Source organism: Melopsittacus undulatus, chromosome Z (genome assembly GCF_012275295.1).
Source record: "Melopsittacus undulatus isolate bMelUnd1 chromosome Z, bMelUnd1.mat.Z, whole genome shotgun sequence".
NCBI classification, from domain to species: Eukaryota; Metazoa; Chordata; class Aves; order Psittaciformes; family Psittaculidae; genus Melopsittacus; species Melopsittacus undulatus.
In genome coordinates, this window is record NC_047557.1 from 91,079,701 (window position 1) to 91,102,549 (window position 22,849).

The following is a 22,849-nucleotide window of genomic DNA, read 5'->3' on the forward strand; positions in this document are numbered from 1 at the left end:
ATCTTTTCTGAACATCAAGACAATGGGATAATTAAAACGGAGAATAGAGGAAACAAAAGAAAATACCCTGTAAAGCTGTCTTACATGATATGGGCAGGGGCATCTTTCACTAAACCAGGTTGTTCCACACCCTGTCCAGCCTGGCCTTGAACACTGCCAGAGATGGATCAGCCACAGTTTCCCTGGGCAATCTCTTCCAGTGCGTCACCATTCTCACACTAAATAAGATCTTCGTAATATTAATCTAAATTTATTACCCTCTGTTTAAAAAAAAAACAACCAAAACCAACCAAGCAAAACCAACAACTTCAAAGCAGGTAAACCATTATATCTGGAACTTGAGAGGAATACTCTGCTTGAGGCAGTTATGTGCCAATGCCAAACTTAAGTGGTTCAGGATGAGGTTGTCCACATCATAACTTCAAGCTAGTGACTTCAGAGCAGAAGTTACTTGCAGTTTTAATTTACCGTTTTGTGTTTAGCTCTCTTAGAGAGCACTCCTTGTGCCTAATACAACTTTTCTGGGTGACCTGTCCCACTGTCTCGGCACCCGCACAATGAAGAATTTCTTCCTTACATATATAAACTAAAGTTACTCACTTTCAGTTCAAAACCATTAACCCTTATACAGTCACTACAAGCTAGTCCCATCCTCTAGCTCCCTGAGCAACTGAAAGTTCAGTCCCCTAAAAACTCAGGGTCTTCACTTCACTTGCTTTATCCAGCCCAAATCCATCAGTATCATTAATTCAAACATACAAAACAATATATGTAAGAAAATACAAACAAAAATTAAGAAATTGTGTAATCTGAAGTTGCTTTAATTTCACAATACAGCCTTATTGTTGCTCGAGAGCTTCCTTGATGATCTTTTTAATTGTTATATATCATAGTTCCTTTTTTCTTTTTACTACCCTTTTTTGCTTTTTACTACCATTTTACTTTTATGGTAGAAAGTAGCTATTACGAAAAAATATTCTTAGGAAGCAAATTATTCAGCAATATACAGATTAGATTCTTACGTAAGTTTTTACACCGCTACATGCAACGGTAGATTTATACCTTTAATTGTAGACTTTGCTGTGTGAGAACCAGTTACTTCAATACTGAGTCTGCATCTTAAGAGTGGGCAGTCTGCCTCTCTATCTTTAATTGACGCCCTTAACTTTTTCTTTTCCACCAACAAAAGCAAAATGCTCCAGGAGGGGGAGCTCGAAGGCCAACAGACGAAAGAGTTGGGGATAAACTATACAGAAAAAAAAAACACATATATACACTCTTACACAGAGAGCTACGATAAAGGTTAAATGCAACCCTGAATGGCTTAGAATATACATACAGCGAATAATGATTATTCAATATTTTAATATTGAGTTAAAAATATTAAAGCTGTAGTTTTAAAATATTGAGGCCGTTTTAAGCATGGGCTTCTGCCCAAAAAGGTGGGCTTCATGTTCTGTGTCTCATCCCCTTCCGTTGGGCCAACACCTTGTCCATGCAACCTTGTGCATTAACTCAAGCCTAAATCACTCTATTTTAAGCTTGAACGGAAATGCTTTATAACTGACCTTGAGATACAGACTGAATATTTCCCTTAAGCCCGAAATAGGATTTACAACTTCTGTTGTGGAAACGCACATATTTAGTAGCACAGCTAAACTCCGATATGGCCCTACCACGGGTTTTTTCCCCCATCGACCTATTTTTACAGACCTTTGAAGAATACGGTCCACTAGTCTGCTCCCTCTGGTAACACACGTACCACAGCAGCGCCGGCTACCACTTCATGCTGCCGGACGCGACCCTTCCTCAGAAGCAACCCCAGCCCTCTGCTCCGCCATGTTCCTGCGCAGTGCCTTCTCTCCTCCCCTGAGGCACCACCTCAGGCAGCCTCACCGCCTCAAGCTCGTGGCAGAACTAGCAGTAAGCTTCTCACTTAAAACCGCGTTTATCCCAACAACACGCTGAAGCGGGTGAAAAGGCGCCTGCCCACCCTCAACGCCAGCCCGGCCCTGCCCCTCCTCACCGCCCGTTTATGGTTGGTCTGGGGGTGCGCGAGCGGCGATTTCTGGAAGCCTCTGGGGGGAGTATGCGGGAGCGCGTGTGGGCTCTGGAGGTGCTGGTGGTTTGAGGTTAGCGGGTTATTTTTACGGGGGTAGAGCGTGAAACTAAAGCAGAAGCTGAAGGAAGCTGAAGGAAGCTGAAGGAAGCTGAAGGAAGCTGAAGGAGGGAGGTAGTGTAGTAAAAAGTACAGATTCTTAGTAGTGTTCCACCCTTTATTGAGCTCTTCTTTGTGCTGTGCTTGTGATATGTAGGGCTTTTAAGTAAAAGCTGACTAGAGGGAGGGAGGTTGGGATAGTGAGTTTATTTTTCTAGGTGTGTGTGTGGATCAGGCATGTGTTGATTAGAGGCAACCTTTTCCCGTCCTGTACATCTTAAGGCAGAAGTTTGAGGTGTGAAGGTTAGTGCCCTGTTGTATACATCTTTATGAGGTAAATAGCAATAGGTAGGGGACTTGAGTAAACGTTTGTCAATGCTTAGTTCTTACTAAAAAGTAAGAACTTAAGTAACGTGTTAGTAATGAATGTGGTAGGAGAGCTGTCCTTTTGCATGGGTATGCTTTATCCTTGATACTTTATGTTCAAACTATTTATACAGTTCTTCAACCTGGTAATGTTTTCCTGCAGCACTTCTTGAACTCTTATTTCAGGGCCTACCAATTATCTGGCTCAATTAATTTAATGAGTCTACTCTGAGTAGAAAGATAGTATCACTCCTTTGAGTGATATGTAGTTCTAGTAATATCAGCTAACTTAATATGTATGTTATCTATATGTCTATTTATACTAGACATTAGGAAGAAATTTTTTACTATAAAGGTGCCAAGGTGCTGGCACAGGCTGCCTAGAGAAGCTGTCGCTGCCCCATGCCTGGCAGTATTCAAGGCCAGGTTTTTGGAGCTTGGAGCAACTTGGTCTAAGAGAAGGTGTCCCTGCCCATGGCAGGGGGTTGCAGGTCAATGGGCTTTAAGATCCCTTCCAGCCCAAACCAGTCTGCGATTCTGTAGGTCTCTTAATGGTTTTGCATTTCTCTGACAGAGAGATCAGGAGAGGTCATTTATTCTTCTCACATGTTATTCCTGAAATGAAAGTGCTTATTTTTGAAGAGCTTAGGGCAGCTCTATGTATCGCATGGTATAGTGAAGTGTTACAGACATAGGTGAAACCTGGATGGTATGCTTGTATGATGTGATACAAGGGTTCTAAGTGTAGTTTCAGTTCTTACATTATAGTGTCAAGCTGAGAATAATTAGTGCCATCTCTTAGCAAAGCATATTGCTTGTTATGACAATATAAAAGTATTGCTTTTTATGTAGAATGTCTGGGGACAAGTAGCAAAAATACATAGCCTTGCTTTAAATGTGTGCTCTGTAGGTATGGTTCAAAGCAAATGACTGCCTTAAAAATTGTTGATTAAACGTGATGTTCTCTTACAGTAGCTTGGAGAAGGACTTACGTGAAAAACATGGAAGTCTTTGCATTAAAGGTATGTTGGAAATTTTTAAAGTCTAAAGGATTGCTTTTTGCTTATTTCAGCATAGTTCTATAGAAGCCAGATTTGCAAATAAGATAATGCCTCTGTATTTCCCTTCAGCAGCACTTTCTACGTTTGTGGGGTTGTATGTGGAATACATGGGGTTTTGTCATTTCTTCTGGGTTTTCATATTGGTTTCATCTCAGGTTGCTAGGGATGCAGCTGAAACCTAAAATGGAAGATGTTCAGCATGATTTTAGATGAAGTGTAGTATAATGCTAGATTTTACTGAATTCCACAGAAGAGCATGGAAAAATTTTCCCAGACTACAGCCAGGCCAGCTGACCCAAGGGATACTGTATGATGTCATTCTCATCTGTAAAAGCCGTGGGGAAGGTCAAGGAAAGGGTGGGGTCTGTGGTTATCAAATTTGCTTTCCTAAGTCAGCATTATGTATGATGATGCCCTGTTTTCCTGGAAATGGCTCAACATCTGCTTGCCAATGGGAAATGGCGAATGCATTCCTTATTTTCCTTTGCTTACATCTGCAGCTTTTGCTTTACCTATTCAGATGGGTTTATATAAGCCCATAGATTTCCTCACTTTTACCCTTCCAATTTTCTCAGACATCCCACTGTAGGGAAGTGAGGGAGTAGCTGTGTGGTGTTTAGCTGCCTATTGGGATTAGCCTAGATTAGCTGAAAGACTGGGATATGAAGGTTTACAAAGGCTGAGCAGAAAGCTATGACCTGGTTTTAAAAAACCTGTCTTTTAGACACTCTGTGCATAAAGAAGAGTCCATTGGTGAGGTTTGATGTGTGTTTTGTGTTTTTTAAACATACTTTCTTGCAGACAGTATGGAAATAAAAAGCATGTGTTTACATTTTACCCAGTGCTTGCTTTAACCAGCTTCTTAGGTAATGCTACTACTTTTTAGACTCTAATTGCAGTGCAAAAGACACTTGGTAGCTAAGAAGTCATTTAATGAACTAATGGTCTGAAGTTGAAAGATATTTTTGTCTGTATGCCAGCTGTTAACAATAATTTTTAAGATGCCTCACTAAAGATTTTAAATTTTATTTTTACATTTGCTGATCAGAGATTCTTAAAACATCTTACTGTTATAGCAGGAGCTAATTATACTTGTTATCTACTCCTTGCCCCAGATTGAAGATCCAGGTTGCTTTTGGGTTACTATGAAAGAATGTGGGCCTTTCACAGTCGATGAAATGGCATATAAAAAACTGAATGATGAAATTAATCAGTTCTATGACAAATCTTACAAAGACACGCATGAAGTAGAGCCAGTTACGGTGGAAGAAGGCCAGGTAAAATTATTGCTATATTGTGCCGGTGGAATAATGTGTTACTTACATTGGTCTGGGTATGAGGTATCCAAGATACACATTAATCTTTTTTAATATTGCCATATGGAACAGCAAGTAATGGCATTTATACAGGTTATATCTTCTTACCTGTAAACTCCAAAGTTACATAAGCTGTGATGCTTGCATTTAAAAAAAAAATAAATTGAGGGCTATATAACAAATACTATATTCTTGCCTCTAAAAAAACCTTGTGAATGTAATATTTCTCCATTTACAAGAACCTGCTGTTTTGCTCTTTTTCAGGTTTGTGTGGTTTTCAGTCAGGAACTCAAATGTTGGTGTAGAGCAGTTATTAAGTCAGTCATGTACTGTACAGATAATTACCAAATGGAATGTTTCCTTGTGGATTATGCAAAATACATTTTTGTTACATCAAAGGAGTAAGTGTTTGGGTTTTTTTTTACACTGTGACTGAAATACTTTTGTTAGTTAATGCATACAGATAGTATTTATTTAGATTGATAGTGACAAGGCTTTGATTTAATTGAAGTGTGGGTTGGGTCCTCAAGAAACTACTCACAATATGATAGGCCCTTGCAAGTGTAGATGCAAACCAGACTTTGTTTTTTGAATTTGTAAAGATGATTTCTATTGTAGGTTTTGGATTTTTTTTTTTTAAGATCTGAAATAGAAATAATGTCAGCTTGTTATAACTGAAATGTATGTTTGCTAGTTACATTAGCTATGTATACTTTCTTCCCTTGTAAAATGGTTATATGTAGCTTAACCAGTTTTTTATCTAGAGAAAAGGACATGGGTTTTATAACTTGTTTGTTAAGAGCTGACTGACTATCTTGTGGTGAAAAAAGTTGAGTTTTGGCAAGCTCCATGTTTTTAACAAAACCACTGTGAAACCAGCTGTTCCTAAAACCTTAAAAAATCTGTTCTATAAAGTAGCTATTCCAGCTTTTGGCTAGTTGTAAAGCTTGTTTCCAACAAAAAAAAAACCCACACAATTTTGAGTAAAAAAGTTTTACCAAACGTTTTTCTGTAGCTTTCCACAAAATTAAGAATGATTATTTAAAATATTTTAAAATAAATCTGAAGTTAAATAATGCTTTTAAGTGAATGTTGCTTTATTGGAAAATGACAATGCCATGAGTTTAAAATATGTTAACTAGAAGTTAATGTAATACTTGCTGCTTTTTCATTGTGAAAAGCAAATGTTACACACAAAAGTGTAAGTCTATGGATTTTTTTTTTTAATAATTTTATATGGATTGCTATATGGTGGCTTGCTGGTTATTAAATGTCTCCAGCCAGACTTAAGTATAAGGGGTGAGATTGATGTAGAAACGTAGAATCATAGAATAGTTAGTGTTGGAAAGGACCTTAAGATCATCTAGTTTCAAGCCCCTTGTCATGGGCAGGGACACCTCATGACATGTGACCATGTCACTCAAGACTCTGTCCAGCCTGGCCCCAAACACTGCCAGGGACGGAGCATTCACAACATGTTTGGGCAACCTGTTCCAGTGTCTCTTGATAATGAACAAATTCTTTAGGAAAGTGAGCACAAATGCAAATGAGTGTGTATACTAGAAAGGTGGATATGAGACTCACTTCTGGAGAGTAAAATCTACTCTGTAAAATGAGATTATTTCCACTTCTGTTTTAAGCATTCGAGTTGATGTGGAACCATTTATGCAGCTCCCATATAGAGCAAAGAAATGTAGATTGTATCGCACAAGGCCAGTGTCACTGCGTATGGACCTGTGTGAAGAGACTGCAAAAATAGTGTAAGTAGAGTTTAGTGATTATATTCTGTTCATAGATACCTTAAGTGTGAAGTTTTATTAATTTTTATTTTTTTTATAATAGATAGTATTTCAGGAAGGACATAGAACCAGTTTTCCAAATCTTACTTGCTGTTTCTTTAAACAGAACTGCTTCCATAACAATTCTTCCTTAATTATTTGGAGTTTGTCATTCACCTGTTTTGGTATTGATTTAGAAACCTGTAGAAGTTTATACAAGTTTCTGAAACTTACTCAGTATCCTTATGTATTGTTCCATACAGATGTTCATCTTACTCCTGATACTCCTTTTCTTGTGTGTGTGGTAGTTACATGTACCTGACCTAAAGTTCTATACCTATATATAAGTAGCTTTGGTTTTCCCTGTTTTTTTTTTCTGAACATATTTTGGATTCCTGTTGTGCTCTTTTTTATAATTCATGTTAGTATTATAGTCCTTCAAAGCCACAGTGAGGGGAAACAAAAGTTTTCCCTGGGTTCTGGTGGTAAAGAAAAATGGTTTTGTATCCTTGAGTTACAAGGTGCCATTGTCAAAGATCCTGCCCACTTGAGAGGGATGTGATTATATCACTGGGAAGTACAGCTCTGCAGCAAGAAAGCTGCTTTAATTTATGTAACTAAAGAATACTCAAAACTGCATGTGGTCATGCAGGTTTTTGTTGGTTTGGGTTTTTTAATATCTTGTTTGGAGGAAGAAATTAGTATCTGACTTCCAGTATTCTGACAAAACAAATACTAACTAGGTTTGCATAGGAACAACGTATGTCTTCAATAGGCCATCACTGGGAATTACCAGAAAAAGGAGTAAATAGACACATTATGCTCACGGTGCTGTTCATTTGATTCATTTTTGTAAAGTTGCAGAAAATGGTGAAGAGTGAACTTGATTTTCTGCTACAGACTTTTCAGTCTTCAGCACTTCAGTATTTAAGTGCTTGTTCGGAATTGCTCAGTATCTATTAATGCATTACAGAAGTGGATTCTTGCTTTCTTTTGGGTTATTCTGTTTCATTTGTAGCCATATTTTATGTAAGCCATCGTACCTTGACAAAGCAATATCCAGTAACATCAGCCCATTTTATTGATGAGCTGAAAAAATATCAAGACTAAAGGTGGATTCTAAGTAGGAAGAGTCTGCTGATGTGTCTAGTTGATGTGCTTCTTAAGATCTTATGTGGCTTAGAATAATTTGTTTACCTACTTCCAAAGTTAGTTTGTTGGTTTGTTGGTTTGGGTTTTTTTCCCCAAAACTGCCATTTTAATTTTTTATGATGTGGGATAACTGGTTGTGTTTGTTTTCTTAGACCAGCCAAACGATGGGATAGTGCTGCTACATGGTACTTTCAGAACCTTCTCAAAGGTAAATTAGACGTGCCAAAATAATAAGTGGCAGTATTTTTGGAAAAACAAACTGTTAGAGAAATGTAGTGCTTGTGCTTATATATTTTATTATATGTAAGAATGTTATATATTAAAAAAAGCAGATTTTTGGATGGACTGGATAAGGCAAAAATACTTGAGCCACATCTTGAGTACTGTGGGCTTCCATGCTGCATAAATTTTGATAGTTGATCAGATGGTATCTGGCTCTTGGATAGACTAGATAGCATAGCACATAGCACTCAATGCAGCATCTGTTTTGAGCAGTGGAGCCTTTCTGTGTATTTAGCATAAATCATTGACTCAGCATCATAGTGGGAGTTTTGTACAGAGGTGGCAAGATCTGGCTTAGGAGTTTATGCATTCGGTTATTTTTTTATAAGGATGCAAGCACCAACTCAGAAAAGGAGCATCTGTTACATTGTTAACAAACAGATTGAGCTCCAAGTAGTTACTTAGTAAGCTAGAACTGGTTTTTTTTTTCTCGTCTGTTCTTGTCCTCATGTTTAGTATTTCAGGAAGTGTCATGGTTTAAACCACTCCGCACAGCTTGTGCACTCACTCCCCCCCCTTGCTCCCCTGACTCCCAGAGAGTTAGAAAGGAGAATCCAAAGAATGTAGCCCCCACGGGTTGAGATAAGAACAGTTTAATAGCTAAGGTATAACATAAATCACTACTGCTACTACTACTACAAACAATAATGATAAAGCCAATAACAAGTGAAGAGAATACAACACCTCACCAGCCACCGACCCATAACTCACTCCACCCTGCCCAACCAAGCACCAACCGATACCTCCTCCAACCCCCCAGAGCTCTTGCGCTTCTGGGTCTCTCCCGGTTACATCCTGGGTATGATGTGCTATGGTATGGAATACCTCTTCGGCTAGCCTGGGTCAGGTGTCCTGTCTCTCCTTCCTCCCAGCTTCCCCTCCTCCCTGGCAGAGCATGAGCTCAGAAAAGGCCTTGAACAAACCAAACATTTGGGCAGTAACTCAAAACATACGTACTATCAGCAATATTCCCAGCCTGAAATTCAAAGCACAGCACTGCACCAGCTACCAAGAAGGAGAAAAATGACTGCTACTGCTGAACCCAGGACAGGAGGTTACCCAGTCTTTTTCATATGAAACCCTCTGTTCTGCTTGTATGCTTCAACCTGAAAGACTACCTGCTTATTCACAAGTAGAACCAATTCCACACAAAATATATTTGGGAAGGAGAGGATGAGCTCATGAAAGCAGCATAGCATTTTTAGGCTGATAATTTCACTAATTGAGACAGAGCAATTCTTGCTGTTTACTTCTCCTCTCATTTAAGTGTGACTGTACAAAATAAAGGTTAGTAGGGAGCAATAACTTCATCACTATTCCCTGTCTATGTCATAAGTAGTAATACGTATATTTTTCTAATTACTAGCACATCATTATTGTATGCAGAAGTGATTCAGAATTTACGAACAGAATTTTATCAGCTTTGTTTGCTTGAATGAAGAGTCTAGCCAAGCTGTAAAACTGTGCAAATATAACTGCTTTCAAGAAAAGTAAATGTCAGGTTTGGAAAGTATGCATTTTTACTACAGATAGTCAGAGTCTAAGACATTTAGTGCAGACCCAACTCTACTTTGTGGAGAGGTCATTAATCTGTATTGTCTCAGTCTTCCATCAAAGACTAAGGCAAACTTCATTTTTGTATTCTTAGTGTTTTACTGCTGTGTTTCTTCATTTTTTAATTTTAAAGTTATTATGTTTGTGCTAGCGTCTCTAAAGAAACAGGTTACACATTTAATTGTGATTTCTATTTTTTTCTATCTTGGAAATTACAAGTGAAAAATACTGCTATTTTGATTAGTGTTTAATCTTTTTACTTGTTCTTGTGTTTATTACTGTGTTTAGCCTCTACGCATATGAAAGTAAAGTTGTGTGCCATAGAAGATAACACATTTGATGTTTTCCTTTATGTGACAATAAAAGATGAAAAGGTAAAATACTTATTTATCTACAAACCTCTTCATGCACTTTGCTGTGTAAGTTGTGACTTTGCTGTTTAAGACTGGAAGACATTATTTGCAAATGAGTTTTGTAATTTCTGTCATGTGCAGTAGAAGCTAATAACGTATTAGGAGTTCTGGTTTATACTTCTGTTGCTTGTAAACTTCTGGAGGATTTCCAAAAGGCAGAAATTCCCTTTCATTTAATGTGAACCTCTCTCTGGAAGGCACTGACAGGCCATTGGAGTCAAGCAAGTACTTCAGATGGGCAACTTCGTGAATTATTTAGTGTACTTTTGTACCTTTTTGTGGTATCAGGCTTAAGGATGTTTTAATAAGGCAGTAGCATAGTAGTATAAAAATAAATAGAAATTCATGCTTGCTTTTGCATAAGACTGAATCCTCAAACCTTTGCAGGCCAGGGGGAATCAAACCAAGCCTAGTTCTGCCTGCCAGAACGTGTAACTTGTGCTGAATCTCTGGTGTAGCTACTGGAAGACTTAAATAGCTCATGGTAGATAGAAGTGAATGTATCTAGATACTGCTTCTACTTGGAGTGCTTTACCAAGGCTTTTAACACTGGAGCCATGGTCTTAACTTTGAAGATACATACTAATTTTAGTATCTTCTCTTAGAATCCCAATTGTTACTTACCTGTGAGCCACTGGAGTAGAAGTTTTAGGTTTGGTATTCCTTTATTCTGCCAGAATTTGATGTGCACTGAATCAAAAAGAAATAAACTAGTTTGACTGACTTAGAGGTTGTTGGTTGGTTGATTGATTGCTTGGGGGTTTTGATTTGGGGGTTTTTTTTAAGCATTATAGAAAATGCTAATTCAGGCAGTAGCAGGATGGCTAATTAAGATGGCTAATTAACACATGTTTGGAGAATGTACAGGGAGATATGAATGACTTTCCTATTCTGGAGTTAATATTCTTGTTGTGGTTTAGCCCAGATTGATTAACCTCTGCGGTGCCAGTTGCTCTGCTTTCATTGCTGCAACTACCACGACAGAGCATTTGCCACCATCCATGAGTCAGTACAGAGATAAAGTACTGGCCACTTCCCTCACTCAGCAATGTCCAAGGCCAGCTGAACAACTTTCACCTCTGCACATTGACTCAATTCACCCTCTCCTTCAGCAGTTTCTGCAGCTTGTCATAGGGAACTCCATACAGCTGCCTTCTGTCTCCAGTGCTTTCAAAGCACCGGATGTGCCCACTGGTGTAAGTGCTTGTGCATACATCCCACACACCCTACCACTCATGACTGTCCAGTCTCAGAAGAGGTCTCTTGGTAGTATTCTTAAATAGTCATTTAACCCTAGACAAGACCCAAGCCATACCCTGATTAACTTCTGAGATTGGACAAGATCAGGTTTCTCAGGGTGGTCACGCTGTAGATGAAACATGGAGAGCATATGCAGCAAAAATCTGGTTCCCAGTGAAAGGAGCAGGATGTTTTCAAGGGCACTGAAAGGATACTCAAGATCTTTAACATTTCCAGAATCAGCTCCTACTACAATATTGCCTTGTGGCAGAACAGAGGGTGTGAGGGCATATCTCTTCCATAGGTTGAGCCACTGAGGGAAGGAAAAAGAAAGATGTGTATTTGTTAAAAATTCCCATTATATGTATCCCATAGCATAGAGGTGATGACCACACTGGCAATGCAAGACAGACCAGTTTCATGATTGATGAGTCTATTGTATTGCAAGTCATTACTGTGAAGTACAGCAAAACAAGAACCTTAGCCCAGGCCCCCTGCCAGTAAACACTAAAACAGAAATATTGGCTGTAACTATGGTGCAACATGCTGAAACTCTGAGATCAAGCACAACAACTCTGAGATCTAATAAATCAGCATTGTCACAAGTGATTATTAATCTGGAACAGCAAATGCCTATCACAAGTACAGTTAGACACACTCTGGTCAGATCTGTCATTACCTCAACCCTTCATGCCCAAAGTTGGGTGCCACAAAGAACTGTTGTGGTTTAAGCCCAGCTGGTAACTCAGAACCACGCAGCCGCTCTCTCACACCTCTCCTTTCTTCCTCCCCTGCACCTGGAGTGATGGGGAGGAGAATCAAAAGAACAGAACTCCCACTGTTTGAGATAAGAACAGTCCAGTAACTAAGGTAAAACACAAAACCACTACTGCTGCCACCAATAACAATAATGATAAGGGAAATAACAAGGGAAGAGAATACAACCACTCACTACTCACTGACTGATACCCATCGTGACCCAAGCAGCGATCTTGCCCTTCTGGGTAACTCCCCCCAATTTCTGTACTGGGCATGATGTGCTGTGATACAGAATACTTTCTTGGCTAGTTTGGGTCCAGTGTCCTGTCTCTGCTTCCTCCCGGCTTCCCCTCCTCCGTGGCAGAGTGTGAGGCCCAAAAAATCCTTGGTCAGAGTAAACATTATTTAGCAACAACTAAAACCATCGGTGTTATCAACGTTGTTCCCAGGCTGAAAGTCAAAACCATAGCACTGCACTAGATACTAAGAAGGAGGAAAAGCAACTGCTACTGCTGAACTCAGGCCAATTCTTCAGAAAATATTCACTGGTACTGTTTATGTCTTACTACTGTTGTTTACAGCTTCACATAAATTTTAAACTAGTATGTGACACTGTAGGTTATTGTTTGTTGATGCTGATCAGTAAAAATATTGTGTTTTTTAGATATGTGTTAATGATGATCTTGTCTCGAAGAATTTTGCTCGTTTTGAGGAAGCTGAAGAGAATACAGGGAGTTCTGCAGATTATCAGGAGAATCAAACCTCATTAAATGCTGAGAGACTTCCAGGGAAAGTTGTTAGCCCTACACTTGCTTTCAGGCCAGTGCTGTTTCAGAAGAAGATACCAGCAAATCTTGGAACAGGTGGGAACCATTCGTGTGAGGAAACAATCAAACAAGCAATGCATTATGTGTCTTTAATTCCATATATTGAACATGGACCTACTGTCTTGGTTTAAATCCATCAACTGGATTCAATGGTATGCTGACAAACAGTGCTTATATATCAAAATTTGCAAAGATGATCATATCAGATGCATGAATACTGTAAAGCTTTTTGTACTCTTGAGTCAAAGGAAGGCCAAGGTTGAGTTACACTGGCATTAGTTAATGTGCTTAATAGCAGTGGATATTCCTGAAATTACTTGTGGTGTGGATCAGTGATGCATTACTGGTTTTTTTTTTGAGTTTGGTGAATTTATTTGAGCAGAGTTGCTTCTGACATGAGTGTTTACCATGAGTTATCTCACAGTGATTCAGGTCTTGTCTTTTTACAAATACGCAACTTTCCGTCTTCCAGTTTTGTGTCTACTCAATTCATCTGCACACTTATCTTTATGTAAAAATAATTATTTTTTGGTGGTTCTTTTGCCATTGGGAAATGATACAAACAGCAAGTCAGTTGTAACCCACTGTGAATAAAACCGGTATCTGTTCAGATAATCAGAAATGCATATCTGCATTTTTTACTTTTACCAGGTCTTGCTGTTTCCAGTTCCTCCCTTGAAGACACACATCAAAGGTTAAGTGCAGATCCAGATTTAATTACTGTGCCTGTAAGTACTGTATTTTGTATTTAACTGTTGAAAGAGGAACTACATTAAACGCATAGGATGGGTTAGGAGTCCTGTAGCCATCTAGTTTGTTCTTCTGTGTAACTTAGATCTGAGGGACTGGACTTGGTACAGGTAAAAAAAGAATATTGTACTATAGTTCTCTGGTTTGTTTGGTTTTTTGTTTTTTTTTTAATTGTAGTAACTTAAAGCAGTGTACTGTAGGCCTTGAAAATTTTGTGCTTCCTTTTGCACTCCTTAGCTATAGTTTTGTGAAGGTGATAGTTGTCTACATTACACAGTTTTCTGAATATATAAAAATGTAAATTTCAGTGATTCCCTGAAAATGAAACAGTCCTTACGCTGTACCATGGTAAACATTCTTTGGAGTCTTATTTCTTGACTTGTGTAATAGTTTAAATGTCTAATCTAGTTTCTTGCTATTTTCTCTTTTTGTTGGCTATTCTTTTCTGAAAAACATTCAAAAGATCAGCACTCGTTTTTTGAGTGTTACATTGTGTACCTAATTGCACAATTGGAAGTATTATAATGTCCATGGGGGAAAGGAAAATTAGCTCATAGATTCTAGGCACATAAACACTATTGAGTGTATGCCATCACAGGTCTTCTAAAGAGCCTGTGTGCTGTTCCATGTCTTTTCTAGGTGCTTTAAAAGGAGGAGTTTGCTTTATTATGGCAACAGAGCTACTACTTCTGTTGGGTGGGGGAAAAAGAAGTTTTGCAGAAGTTATTTTTTAGCTCTGCTGAGAATTGCAGGATGGTAACTTCTGAACTTAAACTGTGTACCTTACTAAAGTATTTTTGTAAGAATGAGGAAAAGTTGTGGTATAGATTCTTAGGGAAGCAGAGCAGGATTACTTTTATAACCTCCTGCAAACAGTCAGCCGAGGTACCTTTACCAGCTGCTTGAGTGATGCAGGTCCTTGACCAAGTCACATCTTGTCCATTGATGACTGGTAACTAATGATGAATGCTAGAAAATCCCCTGTTCAGAACCAGACATTTTCAGGGTAGCTGTGAATCCTGTATCTATTGGTTACTCGCTTGAGGATTTGTAGTGTTGTTCAGTTTCAGTTCATGTGCATTGTTTTTGCAAGTGTGGACTGGGTAAGCTGTTTCTGGTTTTCCTGACATCTGTGGCATGTAGGATTTGCATGATTTTTCTTAATTTTATTGTAAAAATAAAAAGGTTTAATATGTAATCAGTATGTGTTCAGACTAGCTCAGGTCCCCAGTTATCACTATAGCTTGAGATGTGACCATGAACTAATTCTTGTTTTGTATGGGTGATGTTCTTGTTGCATATTTGATTCTTAGTTAAGAAAATACTGTCCTGTAACAAGATAGACGGCTATCTGAAGTTCAAAAAAAATCTTGCCTTATTCAGACAAACTTAAAATTTGTACAGAAATTCTCCAGAATATTTGGAGAATCCTAGAGTTGGGTAAGAAAACCACATTCAACTCAATAAAGAAAAAAATTTTTCTAAAATGTTTCTTTTGAACAGTATTTTTGTACTAAAAAGTGTTTGCCTTTTCTTGGTAGATTGTCAAAGCAGTTCCAGATCTGCCTTTCAAGGAAAATATGGAAGTCCGCACAGACAAGTATGGTGCAGTGTGTTCAGTATTTTAAGGGGTTATGTAATCAAAGACTTCAGAGTTGTAGTATGTTCCCAGTTTATTCTCAGCCAGCTAAAAGGGTGGAGGGTAAGAGAAGATGCATAGACATCTTAGATGCTTTTAGGGAGAAAGGAAATTTGAAGCTGCTGGTACTTTATCCAGACTACAATAAAAATAGCAGTTCTTTTTAAACAGTAGCTTTGATAAGAAGGATGTGATGGGCAAGTATTTCTCTGCAAACTAAATGTGTTAAATTGTTTTATTCTTAGTGTGATTTATAAAGTTCTCAAACTTAATGAAATATGACTATGAATTGATTTGTGCAAAGCTTTTCTGTGCTGCATATCAATTAATGAATATGTAATGAACCCAAACCCAGTTTCTTTTAATGCAGTTTCTAACTGATGCAAAGCTATGTTGTCTTATTTTTTTAACTTTAGGAAACTATTTTACAGTGCAGTCTAATTCTCTTTTAAAGTTGACGGATCCTCCAGTTGTCTTCAGGTTAAAAAAAAAAAAATCCATAGGATTATTTTCAGGTGCCTGAAATCTAATACTGAATTCTATTTTGAAAATGGTACTGATTTCTTCTTTTATGCTCAAGGGTTTTCATTCTTGTAATAGGTACTACATAAAAAATATTTTGAGTTAATTGCTTTATGACATTTTAGAAATATTTGTGATAGTTACAAGTTCTACTTTTGCATTTATTGATTTAGTATTTGCATGGTTTTCTCAGGCTTCAGCAGTGCTTAAATTCTGATCTTCTGAAGACATGCATAGTTGAAGATGACCAACAGGTATTTCAAGGACTTTAAATTAAACTTTCGTTTACCTTCTCTTGTGCAAATGTGTTGTGTGTTTGTGGAAGGTTGTGGTAGTGTTGGGCCTGCAGGGCTGGTCTTCATTTGGTCTTTGTGGAAGTAGGTAAGGGGCTAATTCCAGCTGCATCAGTGACAAGACCCAGTGTAGGCCAAAGCTGAGCAAGCCAGCAAAGTTGGTGATACCGCTGTGAAAACATGTTTAAGGGCAAAAAATAAAGGGGAGAGAACAAAAAAAAGGTGGGAAGCTGAGGGAGTGCCAAGGTCAAGGGGTGGAAGAAGCTCTGTGCTGAAGTAGGTGTACCTGAAGGGACTGCAGTCTGTGGAGGACTCATGCTGGAGTGGAGGAAAGAAGTGAGAGAGAAGGAGCAACAGGGAGAAACTGCCATGTTATGACTGTAGTCCCAGCCTTGCAGTGCTCATTGCTGCAGTGGTGGGACTGACTGTAACCTGCACTGATGAAAAGCCTGGCAATGGGGGGGAAAGGTGTTTTCCTGAAATCTGTAAATGTTTGTTTCTTTGGGTTTGTTTTCCAATAGCCAAATCAGTACTTGGGTATTAATTTTCAACTAATGAAGTTAACCTAAGATTAAGTCTGATTTGCATGTATCAGTAATTAAGTAACAGTCCTGTCTCTGTTTTGACCCATGAATCTTCTTGCTCACTCTTAGTGGTTTTGTCCCTCATCCCTCTGGAAGGGGAGAATGAGAGAGCAAATGACTGTGTGGGTCCTTGGCTGTCAGGCAGGAAAAACTCACTACAGCAAATTTTACTAGTCATTGTTTTTTAATTGTATTTTAATTTTGTTATAGCTGACTGCTATTTGTACACAGAGTATCTAGTGCATTCTCTTAAGTGGTTTAAGACAGTTGTGTTGAGACAGTGTCGATAAATCTTTCTATAAGAAATACGCAATAATGAGTATTTGTCTCACCAGCAGTCTATATAACTTGGCTATATGTAAGAGTCATTTAAATGTATTTACAGTTTGACTATTTTTCATCAAAATACCATTTTTTAAATACAACAATTGCTTTTTGAGTCATATGTAAGCTAAAACACTTTCATTAAGTATTGCCTTTGTCATCTGTCATGGTTCCAGAGTTCTAAAAATCTTAGTGAAGCAAGAAACTTTATCTTTCTTAGCAACAAAATTGAGCCATCATCAAGTCTGGAAACAGCACCACTCTTTCATGAGCTCAAAAAGGTAATGCTAAACTGAATCTCTTTAAAGTGTAGTATCACATCCCAACTTCAGGTAACTGATTATTACAGTAATACCTAATTTTGATAGAGGAATGTCTAGGAAGTTCTTGTGGTTGACTAACTGAAACATCAGAGCGATGCTGTAAGAACTGTACATTATTTTTCTGGTATATCAGCCACTGGCACAAGTCATGAGATTTGAGTTTCAGTATAATTAATTCAACCCAGAATAACTTTTTTCATATTGCGTGTTAAGGACTTTCATCATGTGAGTCAAAAGCTTTTAAATTGTAAATGTGTTTTGCTACTGTTTTAAGTGCACAGTTTTCATGTGGAACTCTTCTTTTTCTCTTTCTATAGGAACTTACTCGGAAAAAATTTTTAGGCCCTAACTTCACAGAATCTTACTGTTGGCCTTCAGTAGCTCGAGGATATGATGTAGTTGCTATCTCATACCAAGGAAATGATCCTTTCATATATATTCCACCACTACTTACTTTACTGCAGTTGGAAGGTTGCTACAAAACCTTTACAAACAGGAGTGGAGTATGTATATGTTGGAGTAGTAACAGGTTTTCTGATGTGCAGATGTAGAATAATGATCTGAAAGGTTGTGCATGTTCAGAATGTATACATTTAATGGGAACTTATTGGGTGATCTCTGTAATTTCGTGATGCTTGCCAGTTTAAGTAAACCTTTTGCTTAGAGTCTTACACGGATGGACCACATGAATGTGGGAGTCTAAAACTTTTTTATCAAGTAATACAAAAAAACAAATGTTACATAACTTTGATACTTAATGAAGCTTTGCTTTTTAGGGGATAGTATGTAGTAATTAAATGAAAAATTTCTAAATATTCTAAATGTTCTAAATGTTCTAAATATTGTAATTAATTTTTCTAACTTGTATTAGATCACAGAAACAGAATTACTGAGGTTGTTAGGGAATTCTGGAAATGACCAGACTCTGAACTCTTGTCTGATACTATGCTGTAAAATTTTATATGTATGTATGTAGCCACTAGCACTTATTTTATGTCCTGGGTGGAAGAAGGCACAACTTGTTTTTGAACTGCTGAAAACGTATGAGAGATGTTCCAGACAGTTTCATCCGATGTTGATAATACTTGGGCAGAACAAAGCAGCAGCTAGCAGTGTGAAAATACAAGGCTGTAAGAATACTTTCTATCTTAATTCTGCTTGAAAAACAATGTGGGCTGCTTTAATTACAGGAAATTGTGAAAGAAGCAAGTTATACTTCAGTTTCTTGTTCTATATAGTGATAATTCTGTTTCTTTAATGGTATAATTCTGTAGTGGTACATGGAGTGTTAGTAGTGCTTCTTAGCATTACATGGTATTAAAGCTGTTTGAATATCTGTATGTTCAGCATCTTTTTGCTTAGTTTTGAGTAATAACAGTCTTGAAACAAATTAGTGATACGGTTTTGCTGAAGATCATGCTGCATAAGGATTAATTGTGGACTGACTTGACTTAGAACCAGATTTATAATAGCTGTATTGATTCATGAGCATCCATTGCTGGTCAGAGGCACTGGGTCTGTCAGGGATGGAGTTAATTCTCTTCACAGTCTGTATGGTCCTGTGTCCAGGATTTGGAATGGATATTACCTGCTCAGGTCTTGAATACATGCAGGGGTAGAAAAATGCAAGCAAACTAAAAGTGACTGTTGACCAGAAGTTGTAAAATGGAGTTCAGTGTTCTCTATATTCAATAAGCAAAAAATTAAATACTAACGTACAAAACCCCCATAGAAAACAACAGGACCGAAAAAAAAAAAAAACAAACCCACAACCCTCCCAACTTGTGGTGCATCTTGAAATGCAAATGTCGCCTTTTTAATAGAACTACCAGGTCCTATAGCATCTTACTGATATTTTCTCAAGTTGTAAATTACTGTTAACAGTCTTTTCTTCCTACTTTTAGGTGAAGTAATCGTGACTACACCGTATAGCTTCCTGAGACTGTTTGAACATCACAATTTGTTTTGTCGACTTTGCCATCTTGTTCTTGATGAGATGGAGGTGCTGTTCTCTGATGCTGCTGAACAGGTAAATGGCTGATATATTCTGGTAAAATGTTGTTCCAGTGGTTGTGCACAACTTCTGAAAACAGTGGCACATACTGGTGTCCTGGTTCAGCAGTAGCAATCATTTTTCTCCTTCTTGGTAGCTGGTGCAGTGCTGTGTTTTGACTTTCGGGCTGAGAACGGTTGCTGATAGCAAGTATGTTTTGAATTACTGCTCAAATGTTTGGTTTGTCCAAGGCCTTTTCTGAGCTCATGCTCTGCCAGGGAGGAGGGGAAACTGGGAGGAAGGAGAGACAGGACACCTGACCCAGGCTAACCAAAGAGGTATTCCATACCATAGCACGTCATGCCCAGGATGTAACCGGGAGGAACCCGGAAGGGCAAGAGCTTTGGGGGATGGAGGAGGTATCGGTTGGTGCTTGGTTGGGCAGGGTGGAGTGAGTTATGGGTCGGTGGCTGGTGAGGTGTTGTATTCTCTTCACTTGTTATTGGCTTTATCATTATTATTTGTAGTAGTAGTGATTTTGTTATGCCTTAGCTATTAAACTGTTCTTATCTCAACCCGTGGGGGCTACATTCTTTGGATTCTCCTTCCTAACTCTCCGGGAGTTTGGGGAGCAAGGCGGGGGGGGGGGGGGGGGGGGGGGGGGGGGAGTGAGTAAGCGAACTGTGCGGATTTGGTTTAAACCACTACAACTGGGAAAAAAAAAAAATCTTCCTGACTCCCTGTGGTAGGTTTGAGGAAAAGAAAATGGAATTTAAAGAAATCACATCTGTATACTTCTGGCAGAAAGAAGTACTGGGAAGGTGGAGATGTCATCTGTTAAATCTGACTTTGCCTGCTATACTTGTACTTTTTTGACATTTTTGGTTGGGATTTTTTTGGTTTTTTTTTGACTTGGCTCTGTTTTTTCCTGTTCTACACTGCTGCTCTATTGTTCTGTCTTCATTTGCAGTGGATGGTTTCCCAAGGACTTGCTTTCTTTTTTAAATTTGGTAGCAGTAGTTTGAATGTAGGGATCTTAAATCTGCTTTAAAGATATGCATCATCTGTATGTAAGGAACTTCTCTCTTATCAGTGCTGTGTGAACAGTTTCAGTTCAGGAACTATCTTTCTTGGTAAGTTTCTCAGTCTCTGCAGAATGAAAGACAGAAGTGAGTCAAATAATCAAGGGATCAAATAATCTTGGAAGCAGTCGTAAAATCTTTCCTTGGTCCTTAATGTTAGTCAAAAGCAGTCAAAAGCAGAAGCTGATCCCATCTGTGAGAATCTTGAAAGAACAGCAGTATTAAGTTTCATCTTGACAAGGATGTATATATTGTATCAATTTTAAAATGTTGACTTACAGAATCATCTCAAACTTGAATATTTTTTTTTTATATTGCTGCTTTTAGACTTTGTAGGACATATTATTTCTGTTAGTATTACAGCATATTACATCAGTGTGCAAAAAAGGCTTACCCATCTTTATTCACTGTCACAGATTTTATTTTTAATCGTTAACTTATATTACCTGTTTAAAAGTTGGTAAGACTAAAGGACTGTGTTTCTAACTGCAAAAAGCTGGAGAAATATCTTAATAGAGATTGCCCAATTTGCCATGTGTGGAGCTGTTAAGTGTGCCCTTGTAGCACCAAAGCAAGTCATAAATTAGATTAAATGTCATCCTTATCCAGTGGGGCATTCCTTTTCTCTGATCAGGCTGGTCATTATGTTGTGTTCCACTGCTTCTAGAGGTGGTGTGCAGGTAGTTTGGAAAATACTATGTGTGTTGTCTGCCATTTTTGTACAATCTTCTCAGCTTCTCAAATGCATGTCTTGACTAGAAAAAAGAAGAGGTGCATTTTCAGAGAGAAGTGATAATTTGATAATGTTGGGGTTGTTGTGGCTCTTCTAAAGCATTGTGTTGCAGAAATGTCAAACTGTTAAAAACAATCCTGCTCTCAACAGTGCCGGTTTGGGAGAGAGCTCTTATAATTGCGGCAGACAGCTTGAATACTTCTTAGTATCTTAATATGGTAGTGCTTTGCCAGAAATCCTCATGTTGTTCCACAGCTTGTCACTTAGGTCAGATAATGTCATCAAGAATATATTCATTCTTAGTGATTTCCCCCCACCTCTCCACCCCACCCCACTTTTTTAATAAATTATTTTATAGTAACTCCCCCTTTGAGGGAGAGGTTATTGTACTGGCAAGTTTGCTTGTCTTCTGTTTGCTTCCTGGTTTTTGCTGACTGCCTCTGACCTCTTGGTTATACTTTTTCCTAGGCGTAGTATTTTTCAGGTTTGTAGAGATCATTTTCCTGAGATTTTCTTCTCTGGACAAAATCCTTTCTGTCTATATGCTGTTCCTCCACGCTGTTCTGTTGCTTTGTTCTTGCTTTAGAAGTTGTTCGAATAATAGGACACATACAAGTGCACAAACCAAACACTTTGGTTTGGGATGTAAAATGTGTGTTTTGCTCTGTAGTTTTTGAGACTAGTAAAAGCAATGTGCTAAAAGTTTACTTCTCATTGTTGTTACGTACTGTCTGGAATAGGATAAGAGACTAGAAAAGAAACTTTTCCTTACAGGTTTTTACCATATTAGATTGTTACAAGAAAGCTACTGTTAGTGAAGAGTGGGAGTATTCACTCCATCAGATCATTGCTGTTGGAACTCATTGGAATAAACACATAGCACGCTTGATGAAGGAGTTCATGAATGATCCTTATGTTGTGATAACAGCTATGGAAGAAGCTTCCATCTATGGAAATGTGCAACAGGTAAAAATTTGGGTATGATGTCACTTTGTTTACTAAGATGTTTTGCTGTTTGTACTGATCAAGGTCAGTATAGGTTGTTGCTGATAGTTTAAGTAGGTGGTGCTGCAATCCTAACTCGGACTGTTCAGGTGCACCTTCCACATACGAACTGAAGTGACTCTTGGAAGACCTCTGCAGGTTAGTCACTGGAAAAGTTGAAGGTGTTCTGCCTTCCTTTGTAGGACTAATATGAAGATACTCCCTCAAGAAATTTATTGTTTATGCAAGTGAGTCTGAATTTTTTGTGAAGTATTTGCAAATGGTATAGTTCGTGACCAGAATTTTACTGAGAGTTTTTACAGTTGTTAATTTTGTAATGGCTAATCAGGCAGCAGCAGAGCTACAGGGTAAGTTATCCCAAGACAGAGCTCATGAAATACTTGTTGTACTGCTGTGTGCAACACAGTACAGAACTTAACTTGACCTAAAATTTACAGAAAGTTGGTTTATGTTCTTAGATGTCTTCTCATTTGATTTCCAGTCAATGTCGTGTAGCCCTCAAGAATAACACAAAATACTGTAACTGTGATCTGAATTCTTCTCAAAATGTAATAATTTTGAGAATACATCATATTACATATCTCAAAATGTAGTAATTTAGGGATTGTGAATGTTGCGGAATCCCTAAGACTAAGCATTCTGAGCATGTTATGAAGTTGAAAAAACACCATTTTTTGTGAGAAGTCTAAATAATGG

The 22,849-nt window shown here is 38.1% G+C and overlaps 1 protein-coding gene across 1 annotated transcript in view; it reads left to right on the forward strand.

Annotated features, from left to right (window-relative positions):
- Positions 1-3,525: 3,525 nt before the first annotated feature.
- Positions 3,526-22,849, forward strand: part of TDRD12 (tudor domain containing 12) — a 36,265-nt gene continuing 16,941 nt past the window's right edge. Inside the window, exons 1-15 of the mRNA XM_031051931.2 lie at positions 3,526-3,546; positions 4,701-4,862; positions 5,166-5,302; positions 6,542-6,661; positions 7,984-8,039; positions 9,956-10,041; positions 12,743-12,941; positions 13,557-13,633; positions 15,197-15,255; positions 16,010-16,070; positions 17,194-17,298; positions 17,658-17,843; positions 18,317-18,470; positions 19,245-19,369; positions 21,923-22,114. Of these exons, the coding sequence (XP_030907791.2) occupies positions 3,526-3,546; positions 4,701-4,862; positions 5,166-5,302; positions 6,542-6,661; positions 7,984-8,039; positions 9,956-10,041; positions 12,743-12,941; positions 13,557-13,633; positions 15,197-15,255; positions 16,010-16,070; positions 17,194-17,298; positions 17,658-17,843; positions 18,317-18,470; positions 19,245-19,369; positions 21,923-22,114 (1,740 nt within the window). The remainder of the gene's footprint in view (positions 3,547-4,700; positions 4,863-5,165; positions 5,303-6,541; positions 6,662-7,983; positions 8,040-9,955; positions 10,042-12,742; positions 12,942-13,556; positions 13,634-15,196; positions 15,256-16,009; positions 16,071-17,193; positions 17,299-17,657; positions 17,844-18,316; positions 18,471-19,244; positions 19,370-21,922; positions 22,115-22,849) is intronic.